This window comes from Eucyclogobius newberryi, unplaced genomic scaffold, assembly GCF_026437365.1.
Source record: "Eucyclogobius newberryi isolate DKJ021-1_F unplaced genomic scaffold, fEucNew1.0.hap1 SCAF_4, whole genome shotgun sequence".
In the NCBI taxonomy this organism is placed as follows: Eukaryota; Metazoa; Chordata; class Actinopteri; order Gobiiformes; family Gobiidae; genus Eucyclogobius; species Eucyclogobius newberryi.
Genome location: NW_027316056.1, coordinates 34,010,098 through 34,034,837, shown reverse-complemented (window position 1 = coordinate 34,034,837; position 24,740 = coordinate 34,010,098). Strand labels below are relative to the sequence as shown.

At 43.4% G+C, this 24,740-nt stretch overlaps 1 protein-coding gene across 2 annotated transcripts in view; it reads right to left on the bottom strand.

The window, feature by feature from the left end:
* Positions 1–24,740, bottom strand: part of tab1 (TGF-beta activated kinase 1/MAP3K7 binding protein 1) — a 38,478-nt gene that overhangs the window by 10,267 nt on the left and 3,471 nt on the right. For both annotated transcript variants that reach the window (XR_011930105.1, XM_072462581.1), the window contains exons 2-8: positions 23,962–24,092; positions 23,273–23,426; positions 18,077–18,169; positions 15,944–16,052; positions 11,230–11,346; positions 4,610–4,721; positions 824–965 (exon numbers count right to left, since the gene is read on the bottom strand). Coding sequence is in view for 1 of the 2 variants with exons in the window: in XM_072462581.1 (XP_072318682.1) it covers positions 824–965; positions 4,610–4,721; positions 11,230–11,346; positions 15,944–16,052; positions 18,077–18,169; positions 23,273–23,426; positions 23,962–24,092 (858 nt within the window). In the remaining variant the exon portion in view is untranslated. The remainder of the gene's footprint in view (positions 1–823; positions 966–4,609; positions 4,722–11,229; positions 11,347–15,943; positions 16,053–18,076; positions 18,170–23,272; positions 23,427–23,961; positions 24,093–24,740) is intronic.

Below are 24,740 nucleotides of genomic sequence, written 5' to 3'. Positions count from 1 at the left end.
CATCAAAATTGATAGAGACAACTACTGTTGTAGTCGATAACAGCAAGTGTTGGCTGAAGAAATGCATATTGGACAATCTCCAATTGATTTGTTAATTGCTATGGTTAGTAGGGATACACAGTTACCAATATCAGTCCTCAATGTGGTGGTGACACCAAGAACCAATATTTACCTGCACTGTGTTTCCTGGGTTTGTATCTGAGCTGAGCACTAAGCTCTGAACAGTTTTGTTGAAATTTATAACAGCTCCTCAAATAAGTACTTTCATGCAAAAAAGTAAGCTGCATTATGAAAATCGTCAGAAATGAATGAGATTTACTTTCCGTATTAGAACCCCTTTGAAAATAATGCCTGGTACCAGTACTCTGTATTTGCAAGTAAGATAAGATAAGATATTCCTTTATTGTCCCACATGGGGAAATTTCATTGGTGCAACGCAGGTAGATACAGAGGTAGATACAGAAGAACAGATCACTTATAGGAAGTCTGAAAAAACACAATTAAGTGTTTGAAGTAAGAAGAAGAAATACGTTTGAAAAAACACAAGTAGTGAAAAGGAAGCACTCTCACTTGCGTCCCGAATGGCAATAGTCCTAATTCTAGATTACTCTGAAACTCAAACAAATGAGAAACTTGAAACCCAACAGCAGCCCTGTTCCATACTCACTTTGGTTGTGCACCAGACCAGTGCACACTGGTCACACTGAGTGTGTTTTACAACCCTTTATAGTCCTTCTTTTGTGCCATCTTGTGGCCAAAGAATAATCTTCATTATGTTTTATTATGATTTACAAAGTCAAATGTGTAAGACTGAGAGGCGTACCTGATTGGCCTGATCCGGGCCATGGGCACATTCCAGAGCACTTATGAGCCCTTCTGACATGAGCAGTAGGAAACCACTCACTTGCTCCAGCGGCTGGCTGTGGATCTCCGGCTCGGCAATGATCGGCTTTGACTTAGCTGAACTGGAAACATAGACAGAAGAGTGGCAAAACTAGTCACCATAATTACTGCATCAACTCATTGTTCGGTAATTAAAAGGGACCACATTCATTCATTTTATTTATTTATACAGGGAAAATCCAATGAGAAAAGTTCTCTTTTTCATGGGTCCCTGTTAAAACACAACACAAAATACAAGAAACAAAGGATACTAAAACCAATACATAAAAACACATTTATACATTTAATATGAGATAAAATTCTATAAAACAAGTGCATCGCCCTGCGGGTAGTCCTTGTCCAGTTCTTTAAAATCATTAAAAGGCAAAACATTTAATTTAAAAAGTCTCTGAGTTTTGTTCCACAGGGAGGGAGCAAATCCAATGCATCCAATGATTGCCATGCTACTTTAGACTATAATTCACAGTGGTGAGTTTTGTACTCTTCTCCTGTAATGAACCTTAATGCTGAATGATAAATCGAGTTCAGAGGCATCACTGCAGACAATGCATTGATTCGCATGTCCATCTCACGTTCCATCCTTCCCTCACTCGTGAACAAGACCCTGAGATACTTGAACTCCTCCACTTGGGGCAAGGACTCCCCACCCACCTGGAGAGGGCAAGCCACCTTTTTCCGATCGAGAACCATGGCCTCGGATTTTGACTGATTGTTGCAGATACAGGTTTGATGGAGCCATCAGGACATCATCTGCAAACAGCAGGGACGAGATTCTTTGGTCCCCAAACCGGACACCCTCCGACCCCTGACTGCGCCTTGAAATTCTGTCCATAAAAACAAGGAGCAGAACCGGGCACAAAGGGCAGCAGTTGGTGGAGTCATACAGGGACTGAACAGCCCTGAGCAAAAGCACCCCCCAAAGGACATCACTAAGTACACGGTCGAAAGCCTCCTCTAGATCCACAAAGCACATGTGGACTGGTTGGACAAACTTCCATAAACCCTTGAGCAACCGGTGGAAAGTATAGAGCTGGTCGAGTGTTCCATGACCAGGACAAAAACCAAACTACTCCCCCTGAATCTGAGGTACAACTATTGATTAGATTATCTTCTCCAGTACCCTGGATTAGACCTTACAGGGGAGGCTGAGGAGGGATCCCTCTGTAGTAGAAACATCTTAAACAGAAGGACCACCACACCGGTCTGCCAGTCCCCGACCGCCACACGATGTTGCAGAAACATGTCAGCCAAGACAGTCCTACAACATTCAGAGACTTATGGTACTCAGGATAGATCTGAGCCATCCATGGAGCCTTGCCACCAAGAAGTTTGCCAACAACCTCAGTGACTTCAGCTTGGGTGATGGATGAGTCAGCCTCGATCGTTCTCTGCGTCCTCTTCGGCAGAGGGGTTGAGGAGATCTACCAAGTATTCCTTACACTATTCAACAACATCCCCACTCAAGGTCAACAGCTCTCCACCTGCACTGTAAATGGTTTTGGTGAAGCACTGCTTCCCCTTCCTGAGGTGCCGAACGGTTTTGCCAGAATTTCTTTGAGGCCCCTGCCAAGGCCTCCCTTTGTGACCGCACGAGCTGTAGACCGCTTGGCCTGCCAATACCTCTCAACAACCTCAGGAGTTCCACAAGCCAACCAGGCCTGATAGGACTCCTTCAGCCTGACGGTATCGCTTACTTCCGGTGTCTACAATTGGGTTCCGGGGTTGCGACCACAGGAAATGCTCACCACCCTTTTTTCTTGAAGGTCAGCGATTTATGATGTCTCTGGTAAAAGGAGAGGCTACAAACTTCGAACATTGGAAAACGTTTTAACAATAAACTGTCGACAAGATTAATTTCTGTACATAGTAATGGTAATGTTGTTCTGAATGTTCATTTAACTGTTTTATGACTCATCTTGTGAACATATTTACCTAACTATGTGGCCCAGTTAATGTTGAAACAATGGCTGCATGTGATACTATATTCCAGATCCAGACGCCATCTCTGTCAGCTGACTCACATGCTAGCATGTGTCTGATTGGTTGAACATTGGCGCCAAACCAAACCCCCCAGTTGTCAGTCAGTTACAGCCAGGTCTTCAAGGAGGATAGACCCACAACCCGGAAAATGAGAGAAAAACTGTGTCTCCTAGTTTAAGCAACTCTAGTTAAGCTAAGAGAGGGAACAAAGACATTCCAGAGACACCCGAAAACTCTACTCTCTCCCGATAAGTAGTTCTGTGCCTGTCTTTGGACATGATTTTTACTTTAAACTGCAATATGCAAACTCAAGCAAAGGACTTTTTGCAACTTTTCAACTCGACAACAAAATTTAGGTCCAGGACACTTCAAAACAGCATAATTTGTGGATCAGTGCAATTGCCTTTTCGTTATTGACGTGTTAGAGCCTGAACTCCAGACCGAGCTCCCCAGCACCGAGCTGAGCTCCCTCAACACGGACACACAGGCCCATCTTGGCTGGATCCCAGCTCCTGCGCCTGGTTGAATGAACGCACATATTTCACAGCTAGAATCTTATTAAAGGTTGAATAGAGGATTTTTTGCCGATTTGAGATCCATCCATTTCTACTGCATGTTCCCAGTGACTTCGGGCCTTAGGCGGGGTACATCCTGGACAGTGGCCAATTTGTCGCAGGGCTGACAAAGAGACATGGACATTACAGACAATAATTCACTCTCACATTCGTTCACTAGGGCCAATTTAGAGTCACCAATTTTACCTAACACATGCATGTCTTTGGACGGTGGGAGGAGCCAGAGAACCCGGAGAGAGAGAGAGGGAAGAACATGGGGAGAACATGCAGAGATCATGTGATGTTGGTCTGGTCTGGGAATCGAACCCATGATCTCCTTCTTGGGAGGCAAGAGCGCTAACCGCCTTTGCCACCGTGCACCGATTTGAGAACTCAAGCAAAAGTCCCTTTTTTTAAAATGCCTTTGCGCACACTCACCCCAACCCTCCTGTTCTTTCCCATCAAATCTCGTGCATGAGCATGCAACAACTCCGCTGCTACACGTGTGTTTGTTCATTAGCACGACGGATGTTTGTCAGCCATGTTTGTGCTTCGCGGTCCGAAGCGTGGAGCTACACGGAAGGAACTTGCTGCTAGCTTTGCTAAACACACACCGGCATATCAACCACACATGCAAAGCCAGGTAAACGTGCTGATATTGTGGGAACGAGCCAGAACGAGCCTGTAGGTACTCACTAGCACGCAGGGAATGATTGACATGTGGGATAACTACTCGGCTGTCCACGCCGCTAGGAAATGAGACTGATGGTCGCAAAAATCCTCAATTCAACCTTTAACTCTAACACACAACTAGATAGATGTTGAACAATTGAATATAATTTCTCCATCGGTTATTGACTTTTTTTCACATTCCATTTCATATTTTATGTTTATGTTATGTTTGTTATGTTTTATTTGGTAGATAAATCTTCATTTTAATGGTTCCTTTAAAAACGTGCAAATGCTATAATTGTGACTTTGTGTCAGCAGGACAGGGAAGTGTCAGTGTTGTTGTATATCATATTTTCTGTAAAAATATATCGCACCTCAAGTATTGTGTCCCAAATAGACTAGACAGGTCTAAACAAGACTAGACTTCATAGCGAGAATTCCATTATAGAAGGTAAGACAGGGGTCCGCAGCATCAACTTGGGGTAGGTGTGGGTCCTTGCCTGAGTAGGTGGGTGTCGCTGTAGTGGATCTTGGCACGGTAGTCTCCCAGCCGCCTGGTGCTCCTGTGCCCGGCAATTTTCCCCGCCTGTCGGACCAGCGCAGAGTCCAGCCCTGAGGCAGCGAGAGAAGCATTCAGAGGAACACAACAGGGTGCGAGCCCTCACACTGAGACTGGAATACTGCAGTTATTTAATCCCTTTCCAAAACCAATTCTTCTTCCCTCTTCCTCCCACTTCAATAAAAGAAAAAGAAAAAAGAGGTCTCCTTTTTAATTCTACGCCCTTTCAACAGTTTAGTGATGCCGTTTCCAATGCCTATTAGTATACTAGCCTATTAGTTTAAATTTTAAAAATGAATTAACTACTCGTGACTAGTCGACTTTTAAAATAATGGTAGTGGTATTTTGATAATAGTAACCATTATCTGGACTATACAGACTAAAACACATACAAAAAGACCTTTCATAACAAAAACAATGGCTTTATTAAATAAAAATATAGAAAGAACTTTTCATTTTCAACAGATTTTCATCAAATGTTCACTTTATTGATAGATATTCTATTTCTAAAAGCCTTCAGTCCCCTTCAGTTTTCAAAATTTGAAACATTGAACAATGGAAATCAAGACGGTGCTCTGCACATCAGGTTCTGTGCCAGGTGCGTAGGAGAAAGGCGTACGTGACGCTAACTGTAATGGGGAAAGAAATCCCGCACACTTTCTTACTTGCAAAATAAAAGTTTATTAATAAAGAGGCAACGTTTTATTAATAAACTTTTATTTTGCAAGTAAGACAGTGTGCGGGATTTCTTTCCCCGAAACATTGAACAACAAAAACAAGAACAGAACATGACTAGAGGGAACAAACTAAATTAAAGCCGCAAGCGGCATCCAACGGCCCTCGCGGGCCGCCGGCCTTCCGACTCTGCGCTTTCGACTTGATAAAGATGGCCCCCTTAATGTGTTGAATTAAAAAAGAACTTGACAGACGGCGACACATTGGACATGGCCAATCCAGTGCAAATGAACACAAGTGTCAGTCAAATTTGCTGCGCCGCCGCACGGAGACCGTAGCACTTAGAATATAAATATGGATAACTTTTGATGCCCCGCTTGTGTAGATGATATTTCCCAAAGTAAAGCTTGATCGAGCTATTGCCCACGGAGGAGTTTGTTAAAGTGTGAAGCGTAAATGTGAACATTTCAAAGATTTGGCGTTTCCCCATTTGTGACAGTATATTTGCAGCTCCACGGCACAGAGACCGTACCACTTAAAATCAAAATATGGATAACTTTTGATGCCCCACTTGTGTAGATAATTTCCCCCAAATATGAACTTGATCGGGCAATCGCCCTAGGAGGAGTTCGTTAAAGTGTGAAGCGTAAAAATGTGGTGATTTGAGCGATTCTGCGATTTTCCCATAAGGATAACATGGGATGTTTCTGTCATCGCTACGGTTACGCCGTACAAAATATGACTTTGGCTCTCATACCTTTTATGATCAGGATGGCAAATTAGAATTTTGTTCAAAATATCATGTCATTTGGAAAAACTCTATTGTTTATAGGCCACTCTGAAGGCCAAATAGTCAGAATTCTGGGAAACGTTTGCGGCTCCGTCGCACAGAGACCGTAAAAGCTATCCTTAAAATTTGGATAACTTTAGATGCCCCACTTGTCTAGAAGACGTACACCGATTTTGAGGTTGGTGGGCAAAACGCACTAGGAGGAGTTCGTTAAAGTGTGAAACATAAAAATGTGGATATTTGAGAGATTTTGCGGTTTTCCCATAGGGATAACATGGGAGGTTTCTGTCATCGCTACGACTACGCCGTAAAAATTAAGGCATTTGTCTGATTGGCTTTTTTGATCGGGACGGCAAAATAGAATTTTGGGTAAAGTTTAGAACATTTTGGTCAAACTAATTTTTGACCTTCAATGTTAATTTAAAGGTCACTCTGTATCAAATCAAATCAAATCAATTTATTTTTGTAAGGCCCAAAATCACAACAACAGTTGCCTCTGAGGGCCACAGGGAGAAATGAATCAACAATGTCTGTGGTGGCGATGGAGTCAGACAATGTCTGTGGTGGCGATGAAGTCAGACAATGTAGGGGGCGCTATCGCGCCCATTTCAATTTTGTCATCATAAACTGGTCCAAACTAGAAAGTTTAACAACTGATTCAAATATGGTCCTAATCGGACTCGTTTTGATCAAATGGGAGCAATTTTTAGATTAGCAATAAGTGGTCCAACTTTGCGGCTGCGCCGCACACAGAGCGTAAAAGGTATACCAAAAATTTTGATAACTTTAGATGCCCCACTTGTCCAGAGGACGTACGCCGATTTTGAAGTTGGTGGGCAAAACGCCCTAGGAGGAGTTCGTCAAAGTTTGACGTGAACAAAATGGCTAACTCAGCTTGTTTTCATTTTCAAAGGAAGATGGCGGGCATAGGGTAAGTCTGGGGGCGTGGCCACAATGATATATTTTTTTTGTCCTCACGAGAGGAATGCGTGTCCCGAATTTCGTAGCTCTACGACAAAGTTGACCTCGGGGCGTCTCCCATAGGCGCAATGTATTTTGACTTTTGTCGGTGGCGCTGTCGCGCCATTTTTTGACGAAAAAAAAATGGCCCAGAAAAAATCAAATTTTTCGCCGATTCTGAATTTTGGGCAAAGTTTGGTGAGTTTTTGAGCATGTTCAGGGGGTCAAATTAGAGCTCAAAGCGCAGAAGAAGAACAATAAAAAAAAAATAAATAATATTTTTAGCAAAAACAATATAGCCGTTTTCACTATAACAACAAATGATACATCGTTTGAAAGCTCTAAGCCTTCCCGATGCCGCCATGGGGTGGAATCATCATTACGAGCGCTTACGCGCTCGTCACTCCCTATTCCGTCGGGATGCCCCGCCCACTCCCCATAGACTTCCATTGATTTGAGCAGATAGAAGCATGGCCCATGCCTGCGGCATGGATTCTCGCGTACGGGACGATGCCAGGAGGGTTTTTGGAGGAATGCAGCGCTTCGCGCTGCTGTTGTCAACAATTGACTATTTCTGTCATAGCAGGAGTAAGTATGCATGATCCATGCCTTCGGCATGGGCTAGTTCACTGTACTTGCCAGGGGCGACGGGGTACCAAACATGCGGGCTGTGCCTGCATGTTTGGTCAGACAGTTGCATCGCTGCCTTTGGCAGCGTTGCGGGAGCAATAGGCCCTCCGCCCTGCTGGGGCTCGGGCCTAATTAAAATCGAAAGAAGATATACAACGTTTAAAATAAATGTCCCATCGTCCCATTTTGTGTCATCCATTTTTTTTGTAATGGCCTTTTCCCTTCGTGTCAAATATAGTCAGCAATGCCTTACTAATTTCAGTCCAATATTTTTGAGCAACTTGACAGTCCCAGAACACTGGACAACCACAATTTTTCAACAACATTTAACAAATCCCTGTGAATAGTGAGCACAGACATGTGACTTTTAAACCATGTATATTATAGAAATGATCCTCTCTTTCCCACTCATTTTCAGTATGTTTAGCAGAGTGGTTGTCCAGATTATTTTAATGCATTTATATAATTTAGACATTATTCCCCTTCTGTTCTGATTCATATGCCTGAGGCAGCACTTATTTTATTACTATTATATTACGGATTTTTTAATTAAATATATTGAACAGGCAGGCGAAATATAAATATAAATATAATTTCAACGTGGTGCGTTTACCCAAAACGCACCACGGGAGGAGGGGGGGGGGGCGCGACGTGCAGGAGAGTGTAACAGTAGATTTAGTGTTTTTGGATCGGTAGAACAGACGCTTCCAAGTGTGCACCCTTAGTCACAGCAAAATGCGCTTTGTTTAATTTCTTGGTTATAATAACTCCTTATTGGTAAATATTAAAACATTTTTATTAAATTTGTTATTAGGATTTTACCATCTTTGCTTAGTTTGTAAATTTTGATTGGCTCTGTTCAAGTTGATTTTGCCCAGGGATTTTCAACTTGCTCGATATGACAGGGCAGTTTGTCATCTGCCTGCACAGGAACCTCCAGCACAACTTTACACTACATATTTTTCCATCAAGCTTCATACTCACTCGTAACAATTCTCTGAATTGAGATGAAATAGTCATTTTTAAAACAAGGTAAGCCAACCATTGAACTTTTTTTTCAAACATAAAAGAAGAACAAACTTAAAAATATAGCCGTTAGCAGCAATGGTAAAAATATTTTCACTCTGTAGGAGCGATAGCGCCCCAAATAAAAAAAAAATCACTTCAAATAGGTTTAGGGCAGGGGTCTCCATTTATATTTTCCTGGGAGCCAGATTCTTCAGAGGGCTAAGGTCCAGCGGCCGGACTACAAAATCACACAGCAATTTTATGTTTTATCTCTATAAGATCCACAAACAACTCACAGTGGCACAATTCAACAACATAAATCAACTTTACAAGACAAGTACAAATATCATAACAATATTACATTACTAAATACAGGACACAAGCACTAAAACCCAGCCAATGCAACCCCAGTGTTTATTAGAAACTTGACTTGACTAGTGCAAAGCAGACCTGGACCAAGACCAGGTTTAAACCAAGAAACGAACCATATCTACCAGAAAAAACATGGATAAACTATAAAGCAGTACTAAAGTAGGACTAAAGCAGGACTAAAACAGAACTAAAGCAGAACTAAAGCAGGACTAAAGCTGGACTAAAACAGAACTAAAGCAGAACTAAAGCAGGACTAAAGCTGGACTAAAACAGAACTAAAGCAGAACTAAAGCAGGACTAAAGCTGGACTAAAACAGAACTAAAGCAGAACTAAAACAGGTCTAAAGCAGGTCTAAAACAGAACTAAAGCAGAACTAAAACAGGTCTAAAGCAGGTCTAAAACAGAACTAAAGCAGAACAAAAGCAGGTCTAAAGTAGGCCTAAGCCAGGACAAAAGCAGGACTAAAACAGGTCTAAAACAGAACTAAAGAATGACTAAACCAGGACTAAAGCAGGACTAAAGCTGGACTAAAACAGGACCAAAAAGCATAGTAGCCTACAGTAGGCAGCCAAAAAAAGCTCACCGAGGCTTTTTCTCTTTCTCCCTGCTCAGGTCTGTGTTCAGCACGATCTTGCAATTTGTCAGGACTATACTATTTGAATCGCAAACTACGCAATCATCAACAGTGAATTACAGAGCGTCGTTTGGTATGCCGCAAAACGCAGCAGAAAACATGTTTGCGCGGGAAGGGAAGGCGGTCGCGCTCGGTAAGGCGGTTACGCTCGGTAAGGCGGTCGCGCTCGGTAAGGCGGTCGCGCTTAATGGGGCCCGCCTTCCCGCGCGCGACCGCCTTCCCATTAATTCTCTCCGTAATACAGTGCAGCTGTCCTGTCCCCTGTGCAGAAAAGCCCCCCCAAATCATGATGTTTCCACCCCCATGCTTCACTGTAGAGATGGTGTTCTTGGGGTGGTACTCATCCTTCTTCTTCCTCCAAACACAATGTTCTATTTTGGTCTTATCTGACCACGTGACTTTCTCCCATGACTCCTCTGGATCATCCAGATGGTCATTGGCAAAATTCAGACGGGCCTGGACATGTGCTGACTTAAGCTGTGGAACCTTCCGTGCGAAGTATGATTTTAAACCATGACGTAGTGCATTACCGATAGTAATATTTGAAACTGGCGTACCAGCTCTCTTCAGGTCATTGACCAGCTCATCCCATAGTTCTGGGCTGATTCCTCACCTTTCTTATCATCATTGCTACCCCATGAGTAGATCGTGCATGGAGCCCTAGTCCGAAGGAGATTGACAGTCAACTTTAGCCTTTTATATTTTCTAACAATTGCTCCAACAGTTGATCTTTCTTCACCAAGCTGCTTGCCAATTGCCCGTAGCCCTTTCCAGCCTTGTGGAGGTCCACAGTTTTGTCTCTGCCTCTCTCACCTACTATGAAAATCTCAGACATAATTTCTAAGTGGGAGAACTTGCAAAATAGCAGTGTGTTCAAATACTTGTTTTCCTCATTGCCTGCTGGGCTGCCTGCTGGGCCCCCTGCTGGGCCCCCACAGGGCTTGTCCGGGGCATCTCTTAAGAAGTCATGTTAGCATTGGCATAAAAAGCTTGTGAGAGTCAGCTTTCTGCCGACATTACGTTATGAAAACGTTCCTTGTTTTTTTCTCTGTTTAGTCAGCTCTCATGACATCTCCCTCGTTTTGGGGTTTTTATTGATGAAATTGAGATTTCTAAGGCAAATGTTGGTAGAGAGGCTAACACCTGCACCATGCCCGGAGTCCCAGTCACCATATTTCAACCTTTATTTGTTTGATAATGTATTTTAAAAGGCTCAATCTACAATAGAAAAAATATATAATTAATGACTTGGGACTTGGTTTTAGACAGTCTTTGTCCCGCTACAGATGAGTGGCTTTTATTTACAAGACTGCTTTTTTGGGGGGGTATTTATGGTCTTGAAACAGCTTTGTGAGTGACTTGCCCTTTCTGTCAGTCGCTCCCGTCTCAGGTGGAGTCCAGGTGATATTGTGCAAATGGTGCTGTCCATGCAACATACAAGAGTACATTTGGAAACTATATATGCTGTGAGAGGGGGTGTGTGTGGCTCACCCAGCCCAGCCAGCCGGTGCAGCTCCTCCTCGTTGGTGGTGGTGTGGGCTCGACTGATCTGGAGCACCTGGTTCTGTCCATCGCTACTGGAGCGACACAGGAGGGCCCGGTCTGTGCCTGGAACACACCGAAGCGACAACAAAAAAAAAAAAAGAAAAGAATGAATTACAGTAGAGAATTATCATTTTATTCCCATATTTAAAAAAAAAAAAAACATACACCAAGTTGTGTTTTTTTTTGTTTGTATTTATCTCCAAAACAACAATTGTATTATTAACTTTTTCATACATTTTCCACCACTATTCTCGGACAAAAAAGGGCATTCAGAAATTCAATTCAATTTATTTTTGTAACAACTAAAATCACAACAGCAATTGCCTCGAAGGGCGACAATGAAATCAGATTAAACAATGTGGAGGAGAGATGAAGCCCAGTGCCCGCCAGTATAACCATTTTTGTAATCCACATACAATCTACTCTAGAATAGACTATTTCTTTATCCTCAATAAATCAAAATTCACAGAGGCAGATATAGGACAATAGACTTAAGTGACCAGGCTCCTATCTACATTACTGAAGACTTTGAGGAAAGATGAATAAATGCACTTTGGAGGTTCAATGCCAGATTTATCTGGCGGAGAATGATCCGCAAGAAAAACTATAATTTATGGAGGTAAATGATCCCAAGAAGGGGTATCCTCAAATGTTACAGGAATTTAAAAAGATAAGAGAAATTAATGACCAGACCTCACAGGAAATGATTAGGAAAATGCCCTTTACCAAGATATTATGAGGGTGGATCAAATATTTCTAGAAAACAAGTTGAAAGAGCAATTTCTTTAAATACGGAACAGGCAAAGTAATGTAATCTTAAAATCTTCTCTAAAATCTCAGGAGATAAAAATAATCATATAAATTCCTTTCTGGGCAACCTCAATTAGCCTGTTATGTTAAAAGAGCAAAAATAAAAAAATTGGAGCTGAAATACACTGTGCCATCAAGAGATTAAAGAACAATAAATATCCAGGAAGTCATGGATTCACCCAAGAGTGGTCTAAAGCTCTAAAAGAAACACTTATCCCTCTACTTTTAACAATATTTAACTGTGCACTTAAAAAACCTGAGACCCCTGCCAGCTGTAAAGAAGCCATCATCATTTCAATTCTGAATGTGGACTATCGTATATACACTAGTGGCAGCTGGTCCATTAAGGGCGATGCCCTCCTGTCAATCGGCCAATTTAGTCAATTATGTATTAAACAATTTTTTTTGTCTAAAAACAATATAATTTTTTCATTATTAGTGTAAATATGTAAAAGAACAAAAAAAAAAAAATATATATATATATATATATATAAAGTATACGATAGATATATAATATATATAAATAGTATTTAATATATATATATATATATATTATAGGAGGTCTGCGGAGCTACGCTGTTTACGCTGAAGACACGGTGGAGCAGCTCAGACGTGATCTTGGCGCATGGCTGAGAATTAAACTTATATTTGTTCTAAAGTGAAAACGGCTGATTTCTTATCAATCCGAGCCGATGAGACATCTGATGTGTCGAACCAGTGTAGCACTTGTGCTCCGTTACTTTGACTGCAAACACACCAAACAGGAGTTTGTTTTTTTAGTTTATTACAGTGGATAATGCCAACGCTGAAAGCATCACCGAAATTCTATTCATAAATAGATGTTTTGGTTATTAGAAAACCCAGGAAAGAATGCTATGAATGACATGTCTTTAAAAACAACTTTCCATTTAGCAATGTTGTCTGTGATGATTAAATATAAAAATGTAAAATGTTACACATGTAGTTCAGGGTACCCCATGCCACTTAGAATCATTTTGTTTTGTTTTCTGTACCGTTTTAAAGTTTTTTAAAGTCTCATTTCCTCGTGGCTTGGACAGCAGAGTAGTTCATTCACATGTCAATCATAGGACGCACCTACTGCTCACCTACAGTCTCGTCCCCAGGAGAGCAACCCGTTTCCCTGGCTGTGCATGCGTGGTTGATATGCCGGTATGTGTTTAGCGAGATCCTTCAGTGAACAGTAAAAAATGACGACGGAGAAAGACGGAAATTCTGCGAAGACGAGAGATGTGATGTACGTGTAGCAGCGAGGCTGTTGCGTGCCTTCCGCACGGGGTGAGTGGAATTCTGAGGCCCAAATACATTGTTCTAAAATTAGACGGGATGTCAATGTCAAAAACTGTCTGCAGGGCATTCATTACTTTCAGTCCAATAACATAGAAAGACTGGACAGTCCCAAAACACATGGTAGTGGTTTGATTCCTGGCTGCCACAGTTTCTAGAACGGTCTGCATTTCCCTGTGAATAATGTGCACTTTGACATGGGGTTATGGAAAAAACGTGATTAATTTTTCCAACAGAATTTCCTCCTAACATGTGACCTTGTGGTTCTCCACTGAGAAGTAGATGGATTTATTTATATTTCCCATTCTTCATGATTTTCCATTGAGCCAGTTTCAACTCCTCAACGCTTCAACCGATTTCAACATGTTATACCTCAGAGAGAGAGAGAGAGAGAGAGAGAGAGAGAGAGAGAGAGAGAGAGAGAGAGAGAGAGAGAGAGAGAGAGAGAGAGAGAGAGAGAGAGAGAGAGAGAGAGAGAGAGAGAGAGAGAGAGAGAGAGAAATGGCTTCAGCCATTGCAGATTTTCTAGTATAATTTTGATATTATTATAAGCTTTAATAAATAATTCAATCAGTATTGCAAATGATTATAATAGCATTGCACATGATCATGAAAGCCGGATGACACGTTCAGGGCTAACAGTGTTCATTGTAGAGTCTGACAGCAGCAGGAAGGAAAGACCTGCGAAACCTCTCTTTCTCACAGCGAGGGTGGATCACGGGGGTCTGTCACTGAAGCTGCTCTCCAGAGTGTCCTGCAGGGGGCAACACTCATGGTCAAGCATAGATGTGAGTTTAGTCAGGACTCTTCTGTCCCCCACCTCCTGCACCGAGTCCAGAGCACAGCCCAGGACGGAGCTGGACTTCTTGATGACTCTGTCCAGTCTCTTCCTCTCCCTCTCTGTGATGCTGCTGCTCCAGCAGGCCACACCGTACAGGAGGGCTGATGCCACCACAGAGTCCTCAGGAGTCACTCCAAAAGACCTGAGTCACTTCAAGAGGTACAGTGCGTGTGTGTTATGAGTCCAGTCCAGTTTGTGCTTCAGATGAACACCCAGGTACTTGTCTCTCAATGTCCCTTCCCTGGATGTTCACAGAGTGGCATCTGCGAAAGTCCACCATCATCCCCTTGGTCTTCCCTGCATTGATGAGGAAGTAGTTTTGCCGACACCAGTCCTCAAAGTCCTGCTCTAGTCCTCTGTACTAAGCATTGTTGTCGCCTGTGTCATCAGAGAACTTCTGCAGGACACAGCTGTCCGTGTTGTGCCTGAGGTCTGCAGTGTAGAGGGTGAAGAGAAAGGATGTGAGGACGGTGCCCTGTCAGACACGCAGTCCCGGGTTCTCACAAACTGTGGTTGGTTTTGGAGGTAGTCCAGGATCCAGTCTGGCAGGTCTTACTCCACACCAGCCATCTCCAGCTTGTCCCTCGGGAGCAGCACTGATGGTGTTGAAGGCGCTGGAGATAAAAAAAAAAAAAACTCACAGCGCTGCCAGGCTCCAGGTGAGAGAGAGCGGTGCAACAGGGAGATGACGTGTCCGCCACTCCAATGCCAGGCCGGTATGCAAACTGCAGCATATCCATGAGCTTGCAGTGGAGTAGGGGTTGTCCAGGACCTCAGCTTCAGTCTCATGTTGAAGACATGCTCCATAACTCCACACTGTTCATCTGCGCAGGACTCCCTTCCTCCGTCTTCAGCTCTCTCCTCACTTGTGCTGCTGTGACAGTAAGTGGTTGGCAGAGGGACTGTGTGCTGGGGGGATGGGTGAGTCCAGGTGGAGTGGTGAGCTGATAGGCCGAAGCAGAGGTGTGAAGAGGAACGGGTGTGGGCCATTGTCCGGCTGTAGAGGTGAGAGCATGCAGCTGTTCAGGGGGAAAGGTGGGTGGTTGATCACATCTCAGGAGGTGAGAGTTTAGATCGTTTTCCCACTGTAAGTCCCCCTCCATCTGAACAGGGGGGACTTAGATGCCTGAGATGGTTTTCCTCCACACTCACAGGACTTTTCCCATCTTGAGTGTTACAATTGGAAGTAACATTTGCTAACATGTACAGGGGCTACCAACAATGACTAACCTGGAGAGTGATAGACAACAATTAGAACACAATTAATCTGTATTGCACATGCCCCCATATTGCACTGATTTCTATTGCACGAACCCTTACATTGCACTAATTCTTATTGCACATAACTCTATATTGCAGTAAATCCAATTGCATTTAAATCAGGAGATTTGGTTGATAATACTAGCATTGCAAATGTGCAACTTTATACAACATGTTTAATTTCACACATGATCACATGTTTGCGTCTCAGCCACAATTTCAAATGTATCTTAAATGGTAGGGAAACCTGTGCTATCCGTTAAAGAGAGTGGCATATTATTCTAGAAGGCTACATCATGGTATGACAGGACATTTTTGGAGAAGGATGTTCACCTGAATGGGAGTTCATGGACAGTGGCTCGACAAACGGGCCGCTTTAAATTTGTTGACAAAAAAGTGGCAATAAAAATAAAAATAGTTGACTTTGACAGCCCTAATGTTTACCCATGTTGGCGATGTAGAGCTTGTTATTGAGAATGAGGGCCACCACAGCTGTAGCGCCTCCACACACTTCCTGCTCCAGCTCTTGCAGTCGCTCATGCACCTTCTGGCTCTGAACACACAAAACACACATAATATTCACTCACAATATTCATTCACTATATTTGAAAAATACCAAACCAGTGAGTCTATTACACCCAGTCCAGTACCACAACACATCGCAGAAGAGAAACTGCAGGCCGTAACATGCACCACAAACCAAACTGATCCAGAGCAAATAGTAAAATAGAACATCCAACAATCCATTCATTTTAATGTAGAAGAGCTGCTCTATTTTACTGTTCAACAAGTACAAGAGAGTAACACTTTGTCAAGAGACTCAGTTGTGACTCAACTGAAATTAATTGGGCTTAAAAAACACAACATTTTCCAGGAAACGTCTAAAAGAGTGACTCAACCCATTGACTCAACAGAGTTGATTTCCCACTATGAAGCATTGCTGACTGTGTCTGCATAAATAAGCATGATTTATTGAGCCTTTAAACCTTTTAATCTTGATATTTATTTATTTTTTAATTTATTTGACATTTTTCTCTGAAAAAAAAGAACTCGTAACAAATTATCTTATCTTATCTTTCTCATTTGTCAGCATTTTCAAAAATAAATATTTCAAATAAAGATATATAATAGGTAGCCTTGTCTAAAATGAAAAAATGTAAATTGGACAAAATTCTGCAGGAGGAAGGAAAGACACTGGTGGATAATCTACATGTTCAAAATAAAATGTGCAGTCCTGTCCCTTTCTGGAACCAAAATCTAGAGTCAATCATTCATGCAATGAGTGATATTTTACAACCAACAATGTCAAATGAAAGCAGATTCTACAGGCGTCTTATGGCCTGTTTAAATTCAAAGTCTATGTAAACGCGCGCCTTGGGGCGTCCTGCGTTTTTTGCGGCGTGATTTCTGCTTTTTGAGCGTTGGGCTCGTCTGGCTCTGGACGCTCCGACCCACTTGAAAAATGTTGACTCGGGTTACAGCAAACAGACAATTTATTTGGGGAAGCCTTATGTGTCATAAAATGCAAATGATTTCATAGCTAGTGTAAATGTTAACAAAACAGTCTGGTGACAAGTTAGTCCTTTATATATATTCTACAAATTTGGACTAGTGAAGTGAAAAGTTGCTGTGTTATTTCAAGGAGAAACTCCATATTTGTTATTTGTTTATTACTATAAACTAAAACGTTTATTTAAAAAAATAATATGATTTAAAAATGTTTGTTTTTGGAATGTCAAAAAACAACAACGATTAGGCTACCCCAAATAAATTGTCTGTTTGCTGTAACCCGAGTCAACATTTTTCAAGTGGATCGGAAGGTAAATTCTTATTTTTTTTACTTTGAAGGCAAAAAAAAAGATCAACATTTTGCCATTTTTTGACTCGGAGTCAGGCTTCAACAGTCAATGACGGAAAACGTCTCGATCAACCCAATCAGGAGACTAAATATCCTGATTTTAAGATATTTCAATCGACCTTTTGTACGCCGCTATCCTTTATTTTGGTAGCAAAGGCGAGCGGGGGAACATGCGGGGGACACGGGCGCCGCCATGTTTGTTTTGATGACGCTGCTGGGCGTGTTTCAATCCCAGAATGCATTGCGTAAGTCAAATTTCACACCGCGATAGAGCGTGACATGTACTATGGACACTTACAGAGGCAAACCAACTTGTAAAAGGCAATTTAATGACAGTTATGCGCGTTCTGTTTTATTACAGACGCATGTGGGGGACCGAATATGAAGACACGTGCGCTGCGCAATGCGTTATCAGTCCTTTGGGATGAAAAATAGGATTACCAGTGTGATAAAAATATTCGACACGGCGGTTTAGGAAAGACCGGTCGGTGAGTTGGCGAAATAATTGAAAAATAAAAGATTTTGACGTTTTTTCAACAAAATGCTGATATATTTTTTTTCAGTCAGCTAGTTTCATACCGGGTCGGACGGGTTACGGCAAACAGACATATCATTTTGCTCAGACTTACTTGATTAATCAAAATTTTAAAATCAATCGATTACTTGATTACTAAAATAATCGGTAGCTACAGTACTAGTGGAGTGTGCACTGCACTTACCCCGTCATGTGGGAGGAAGTTAGACAGGTGAGCCTTCTCTGCCAGAGCATCATCTATGGACTCAAAGTAGCTCTTCTCCACCACGTCAAACGCCTGTGAGGAAAAAAATACACATCATATGCAGAAAGAATGACATATCCACGTGTCTATTTCTTAAACTGAGAAGGGGGAAGAAAAATTACTATGGGACATATTTTGCCCTCTGAGGTAGTGCTAACGTGAGCCTTTTCCAGTGGGCGGGGCCAGGGCTCTATTTTCTACCCTGGACATGGCCGCTGGAGGCTGGAGTGGGATGCCAGTCCATTATGGTGATAGTGTTTGAAGCAATGACTGATAACTGCGGCATTCAAAAGCACCACCTGGGTGGGAGATGTTTGTCATGGCCTCATATACAGGCAAAGAAAGAAGTGAGCAATAAAATGGTTTGATTTCCCGTTTTCCAACATTTTAAAAATGAAGTGAAAACGTTAAACTATTGAAATGCAGCCTCAGAGCGTTGTTTCTTTATTTATTTCACACCTTTATTTGTTTTGCACAGCCCGGAATATGTCCTCAAGATGGACTTGTGCCAATATAGTGGAACCCGAGTGCTCGATGGACGCTGCGTGGTCCAGGGGGCGCGAGAACAGCGCACACACTGTGGTCAGCTCAGTCTCATTTTATGTGCCAGTTTTACGCAGACTGGGTGAGAAGGGTCAGCAGTGATCCAACCTGCTCGTCCCAGAGCCCTGGAGACGTACAGGTCCTGCAGAGATGTAAGTCCGCAGCCAATCACCTTCTCAGCAGAGCGCACAATGCGCTGTAGTCTCTGTTTGTTCCTGGCTGTGGCTCCAGCGTACCACACGGTGATGGAGGAGGTGAGGATGGAATCAATGATGGCCGTGTAGAACTGCACCGACGCAGGAAGTACATCCTCTGCTGGGCCTTTTTGATGAGGGAGCTGATGGTGGGCTCCCACTTGAGGTCCTGGGTGATGGTAGTGCCGAGAAAGCGGAGGGAATCCACAGAAGTGATGGGAGAGTCCAAGCCCCCAGGGTCAAAGATGGCGATCCATTCAAGTCAATGACAGCTGCTCAGTGGTGCATATCGCCAGTTAGCCTTTAGCGGTCAGGCACTGCGGCCCGGAAGTTACGTAATGTGGCCCAGAAGTTACGTAGGTTTGCGTACCATGTGATTGTGCTGACCAATCAGAGCGAGTTACTAGAGCAGCGCAGAGCCCAGTGTGAGACAAAGCAAAACTTTGAAAAACTGGTTTTAAGAAAACAGAAGGATTTTGAACCGGAAAAAAGTGAATGACCCGATAAAGGCATAATTTTAGTAGCTCCATGGTGTGCACGGGGCGAGAAGTGAGCACGCTGTCACTGCGTCATCCTAAAATCAAGCCGGTTAAACATGGATCTATTATAATATGGGGTTCACCTTAAAGTCCAGCTCATGGCCTAATGCTGTTGTGCCGCTTCTTTACTTTTACAACAATTACAATACATCAGAACATTGGACTATTAATGTTATTTTGTTTTCATATGTCAATTTGAATATTATATTGTATGCATAGTGCTAAACTGTACATTTTGTATATGTTCTTACCTAAATCTATCAATTGTCACGGCTCTATCAGTCAGTATTTTAGTTATTATTCAGTGTTTTGTGGTGTATCGCAATGTAAAACCATAAACAAATGTCTAGTTTGCAAACTTTTTCCCTGAATGATTCTTATTAAAGGTTGAATGGACGATTTTTTGGGCATAAATCTGAGTCTTATTTCTTCGTGGCGTGGACTGCCGATTTGTCCTGCCACGTATCAATCATAAAACGCACCTACCGCTCACATGCAGCCGCGTGCGGATCGTCCCACATTTCCGCGTGTCTAAGCGCATTGATCTATCATAATATAGTTCCCTCGGTGTACGGGACAAAATGAAGATGGAGAAAGACAGTTTGAGCTGACTCATAAGTGGACAGAAATCTACGGGAGACGAGCGATGCGATCCATCGTATTAATAAACAAACACACGTGTGTGTTGTATCGGTCCGCACGGGGGAGTGCGCATGAGCACTTCCACCTGCGTTCTCAAATCGCCGAAAAATCGTCCATTGCGCCTTTAAGGAAAAGGAATTGATTAAAAATGCATTTATTAAATTACAGATTTTTTATCTGCCAAATGCCTATCATTCTGCAACATGTCAAATGTATTCAGATGACATGTTTATCAATGTACATGCAAAACGTACTGAAAAGTCATTATTAAGTTAGTATTTAGGCTACTTGTATGTCTAATACAGGTGACAGCACTGATGGACACGAAACATAAACATTGATTATTTTATACCTGGCACAACATTCGATTTCCTTGCTTTCCTTCGGTGGATTTCTCACGTTCTTTCAGTTTTGCAGGCATTAACATTTCAAGACAACGCTTCCGAGAAAAAAGATCCACGGCCCTCAGATCCATGGTGGTCATTAGTTTGATGACCTGTTCTGTTATAAAACCTATGGATCCATAGTTTTACTGCAACTCGTTCACGGCACCTGCAAGCACTGGATTAGAGCGTCGCGCTTTAAATGGAGAAAAAGTACATGACCCGAAAATAGGTAAAAATTGCCGCTATATTTCTGAAAGCTCCTGTGCTGCTGTGACAGTCAGTGGTTGGCAGGGGGACTGTGTGCTGGGGGGATGGGTGAGTCCAGGCGAAGTGGGGAGCTGATGGTCCGGGGCAGAGAAGTGAAGAGGAACGGATGCAGGGCATTGTCCAGCTGTGGAAGAGGGAGCATGCAGCTGTGCAGGGGGGGGGGGACCGATCAAACCTCAAGAAGTGAGCATTTAAATCATTCACCCAGTGTAGGTCCCCCTCCGTCTGGGCAGGGGGGATTTTGAAGCCTGAGATGGTTTTCAGGCTCCTCCACACTCCCTGAATGTTCTTCTGCTGCAGCTGCACCTCCATCCTCCTCTTGTAGCCTGCCTGATCTTCCTCCTCAGCTCCTTCTGCACAGTCCACAGCTCCTCCTTGTTCCCTGACCTGAAGGCTCTCTTCCTCTCCTTCAGCAGAGCCTTCAGTTCACGCTTAATCCACGGCTTGTTGTTTGGAAAACACCGCACCGTCCGGGAGGGAACAGTGTTCTCAAAACAGAAGTTGATGTAGTCCGTGATGCACTCTGTGATGGTGTTGATGTCCTTCCCATGTGGGTCATAAAGCTCAGTCCAGACAGTGGTGCTGAAGCAGTCCCTCAGAGCCTCCTCGCTCTCAGCAGACCACATCCTCACCTCACGGGACACCACAGGCTGCCTGCGCACGATGGGTTCATACACAGGCCTCAGATGTACAAGGTTGTGGTCCGAGCTGCCCAGGGGAGGGAGGGGGTAAGAAGAATAAGCCTCTTTGATGTTGGCAAAAAAACAGTCCAATGTTTTATTGTCTCTGGTGGGGCAGGTAACATACTGGGTGTATGTTGGTAGAACAGAAGAGGGAGAAGCGTGATTAAAGTCACTAGAGATGAGGAAGAGAGCCTGTGGATGCTGTGTTTGCAGCCTACAAGTGCAGGAGAGCAGTGCTTCACAAGCATATTCAGCATTGGCAGACGGGGCCACATAGACTGCGATCAAAATCACATGTGAGAACTCCCGGGGCAGATAATATGGCCTCATGCCAATAGCCAATAGTTCAATATCCTTGCTACATAGCTGCTCCCGCACTGTGCAGAGTTCAGGTTTGCACCAGCTCGTGTTTACATACATAGCCAGCCCTACACCTCTTTTCTTCCCGCATTCTCTCGTTCTGTCGCCCGCAGCAGATGAAAATTGTCCAAACCTACAATAGAGTCCGGCATTTCTGCTGTTAACCAGGTCTCTGTGAAAAGCAAGACGCTGCTGTCCCTATAAATTTGTGTACAGGGAGAAGAGCAGGGGAGAAAGTACACAGCCCTGTGGAGCTCCTGTGCTGGTCGTCCGAGTGTCTGAGACATTCTTCCCCAGCCACATGCACTGCATCCAATCCGTAAGGAAGTCAGTGCTCCACCTGCAGGTGGAGTCAGGCACGTTGAGCTGGGAGAGCTTGTCCTGGAGCAGAGCAGGGAGGATGGTGTTAAAAGCTGAAGTCCACAAACAGGATCCTGGCATAGTTTCCGGGGGAGTCCAGATGCTCCAGATGCATCTCTCGTCTCCGCAGATTTCCGTCTCTTTTGAGCCAGCTCGAACACAGTTTTCCTCTGCCATCCTTCAGCCTGTACTCTTAAGGATTTCGCTAAACACATACCGGCATATCAACCATGCATGCGGAACCAGGGAAACGTGCTGCTATGCTGGGGACGAGCCAGAACGAGGCTGCAGGTGAGCAGTAGGACACAAGGGACGATTGATATGTGGGAGGACTGTCGGCTGTCCATGCCACGAGGAAATGAGACTCAGATTTGGCGCCAAAAAATCATCCATAATTCCTTTAAGGTGGGTGATATGGGGATGACCAGGGTTGGGTTGGCAGAGGTGGCCACGTCTCCAATAAAGTCCAGGTCTTTTCCATTGAAACAAATGGAAAAAAGGGGGAATGTAATACAGTGATCCCTCGCTATAACGCGGTTCACTTTTCGCGGTCTCGCTGCTTCGCGGATTTTCATCATGCATTGTGTTCTGCATTCTGATTGGCTAAACAGTCTCTCCGCGTCTTCTCTACCTGTGTGTCAATAACGTTATGGATTAATATGTACACGTACGTAAAACCGCTCGCCAAATTGAAGTTTGTGAGGCCGGTGAGAGCGGCGCGTGTGAGTTGCGGGACACGCCGGTGAGAGCGGCGCGTGAGAGAGGCCGGTGAGAGAGGCGCGCATGAGCTTTAATGTTTTATGGAGTATTTCATTGTATAATAACTGTAAAAATATAAAGGTTTCTACTTCACGGATTTTGCCTATCGCGGGTTCGTTTTGGAACGTAACCCCCGCGATAAACGAGGGTTCACTGTATTCCTTAGCAACGTATCTGCGAATGACGATGCCTCATCCGGTGTGTGTCTACTTTGTTGGCTTGAAGGGTAGAAATTGTGACTTTCAAAGACTTTGCAATCCGCTTGGATAGCTAAAACAGGCCGGTACATTCACTCAAGACAGTGGAGATTATTTTGGACCGTACCAATCCGCTACATAGCCAACCAGAGGACACAAGCCATAGGAGGCATACCTGTGTGACTGGCTGATAACAGGGGGCATACCTGTGTGAGTATGCGCCGCACTTCGCCTTCGCTGTGGGCCGTGGCAAGTTGCCCCAGGAGCAGCTCAGCAGTCAGGAACTGAGATGCAAAACTGGCCACTTTACTGCCGTCGTAGCCGTTAAAGACGCCATACAGAGAGCAGCCGTCCTCGCCCCTGACAAGTACAACACACATGTCAAGGTCAAAGACCAGTGAGAGCAGTGCTGTAATAAAATCAATTAAAAAATGGTGCAATTGAATTAACAAAAAAACACATACATATAACTATATATACATATAAATACACAGACATACAGTATATAATTTTCTTGTGCTAATGTAGGCTGGTATTCATCTTATTCTGGAAGCCCACCTAAGCATTGCCATTCCACACAATCCTTTTTCAATTTGTATTAGTTAACTTAAGGCTGCCAACATCGAGAAAAAAATCTGTTCTAAACAGACTAAAAAGCTATTTTCGGGGAATTGGTAAATTTTTGACTTGTTGCACATGAACATTGGACATTTTACAGAAATGTATCTACTTTATAGCATATATTATAGCACGTTTCCCTCGCTTCCATTTAAAATAATCGAGTTCCAGCTCAACCGGAAGACCGGAAGTGCCGATCCGAGTCAAAGAGATGAAGAAGTGGGAGGGGCAGAATAAGGTCAATAGGTCGCTGTAGGCTGCTGTAGGCCTGTAGTACCTGAAGCGAATGTGTGCATCCTCATAGGCGTGGCTCTGGCTACTCCCTCCTTCAGCTCCATACACACAGTTGGGGGCAGAGCCGACTCCACACATCTCACACTGGGGCAGGTCGTCTGTCCAGCTCTGGTGCTGTCCACAAAAGCACACAGTATGGAATTACACTCGACTGGGGACCCCAACCTTTTTTTATTGAAGTACCTCAATTAATTTATAGGAGATCTTCTACTGAAAGTGTTTTTCAGACTTCCTATAAGTGATCTGTTCTGTTCTTCTGTATCTACCTCTGTATCTACCTGCGTTGCACCAATGAAATTTCCCCATGTGGGACAATAAAGGAATATCTTATCTTATCTTAATAAATAATAATACATAACAAGCATTTACTGCCAAATTCATAGCAATTGGGGTGTGTTGTGATTCTGTACCAACTAAAAACATAGCGTATAGTGACTTTGATGAAAGCCCGCAGTTCTGGAAAACCCCTGTAATATTCAAGACTTTATGTAACACAAGCATCTTCATACACATCATTGCAACTCATTCTCCACACAGGCACATGCTAAGGATTTTTCAGAAACATAGTAGGTACTAGTTGAATAAAAACTGTGGTCTGGAGCTACTACTATAGGTATGTCAGAATCTGCTAGAGGCGCACTGCCAATTCAGTCCTGCAGTCCTATAGTTCTGCTGGCCCACCTGTGACCGTCTTCCACGTTTGACAACTTTAACAGAAATTGCTCCTCTCGCAACACCAACCAATAACATCGATCGAAATGT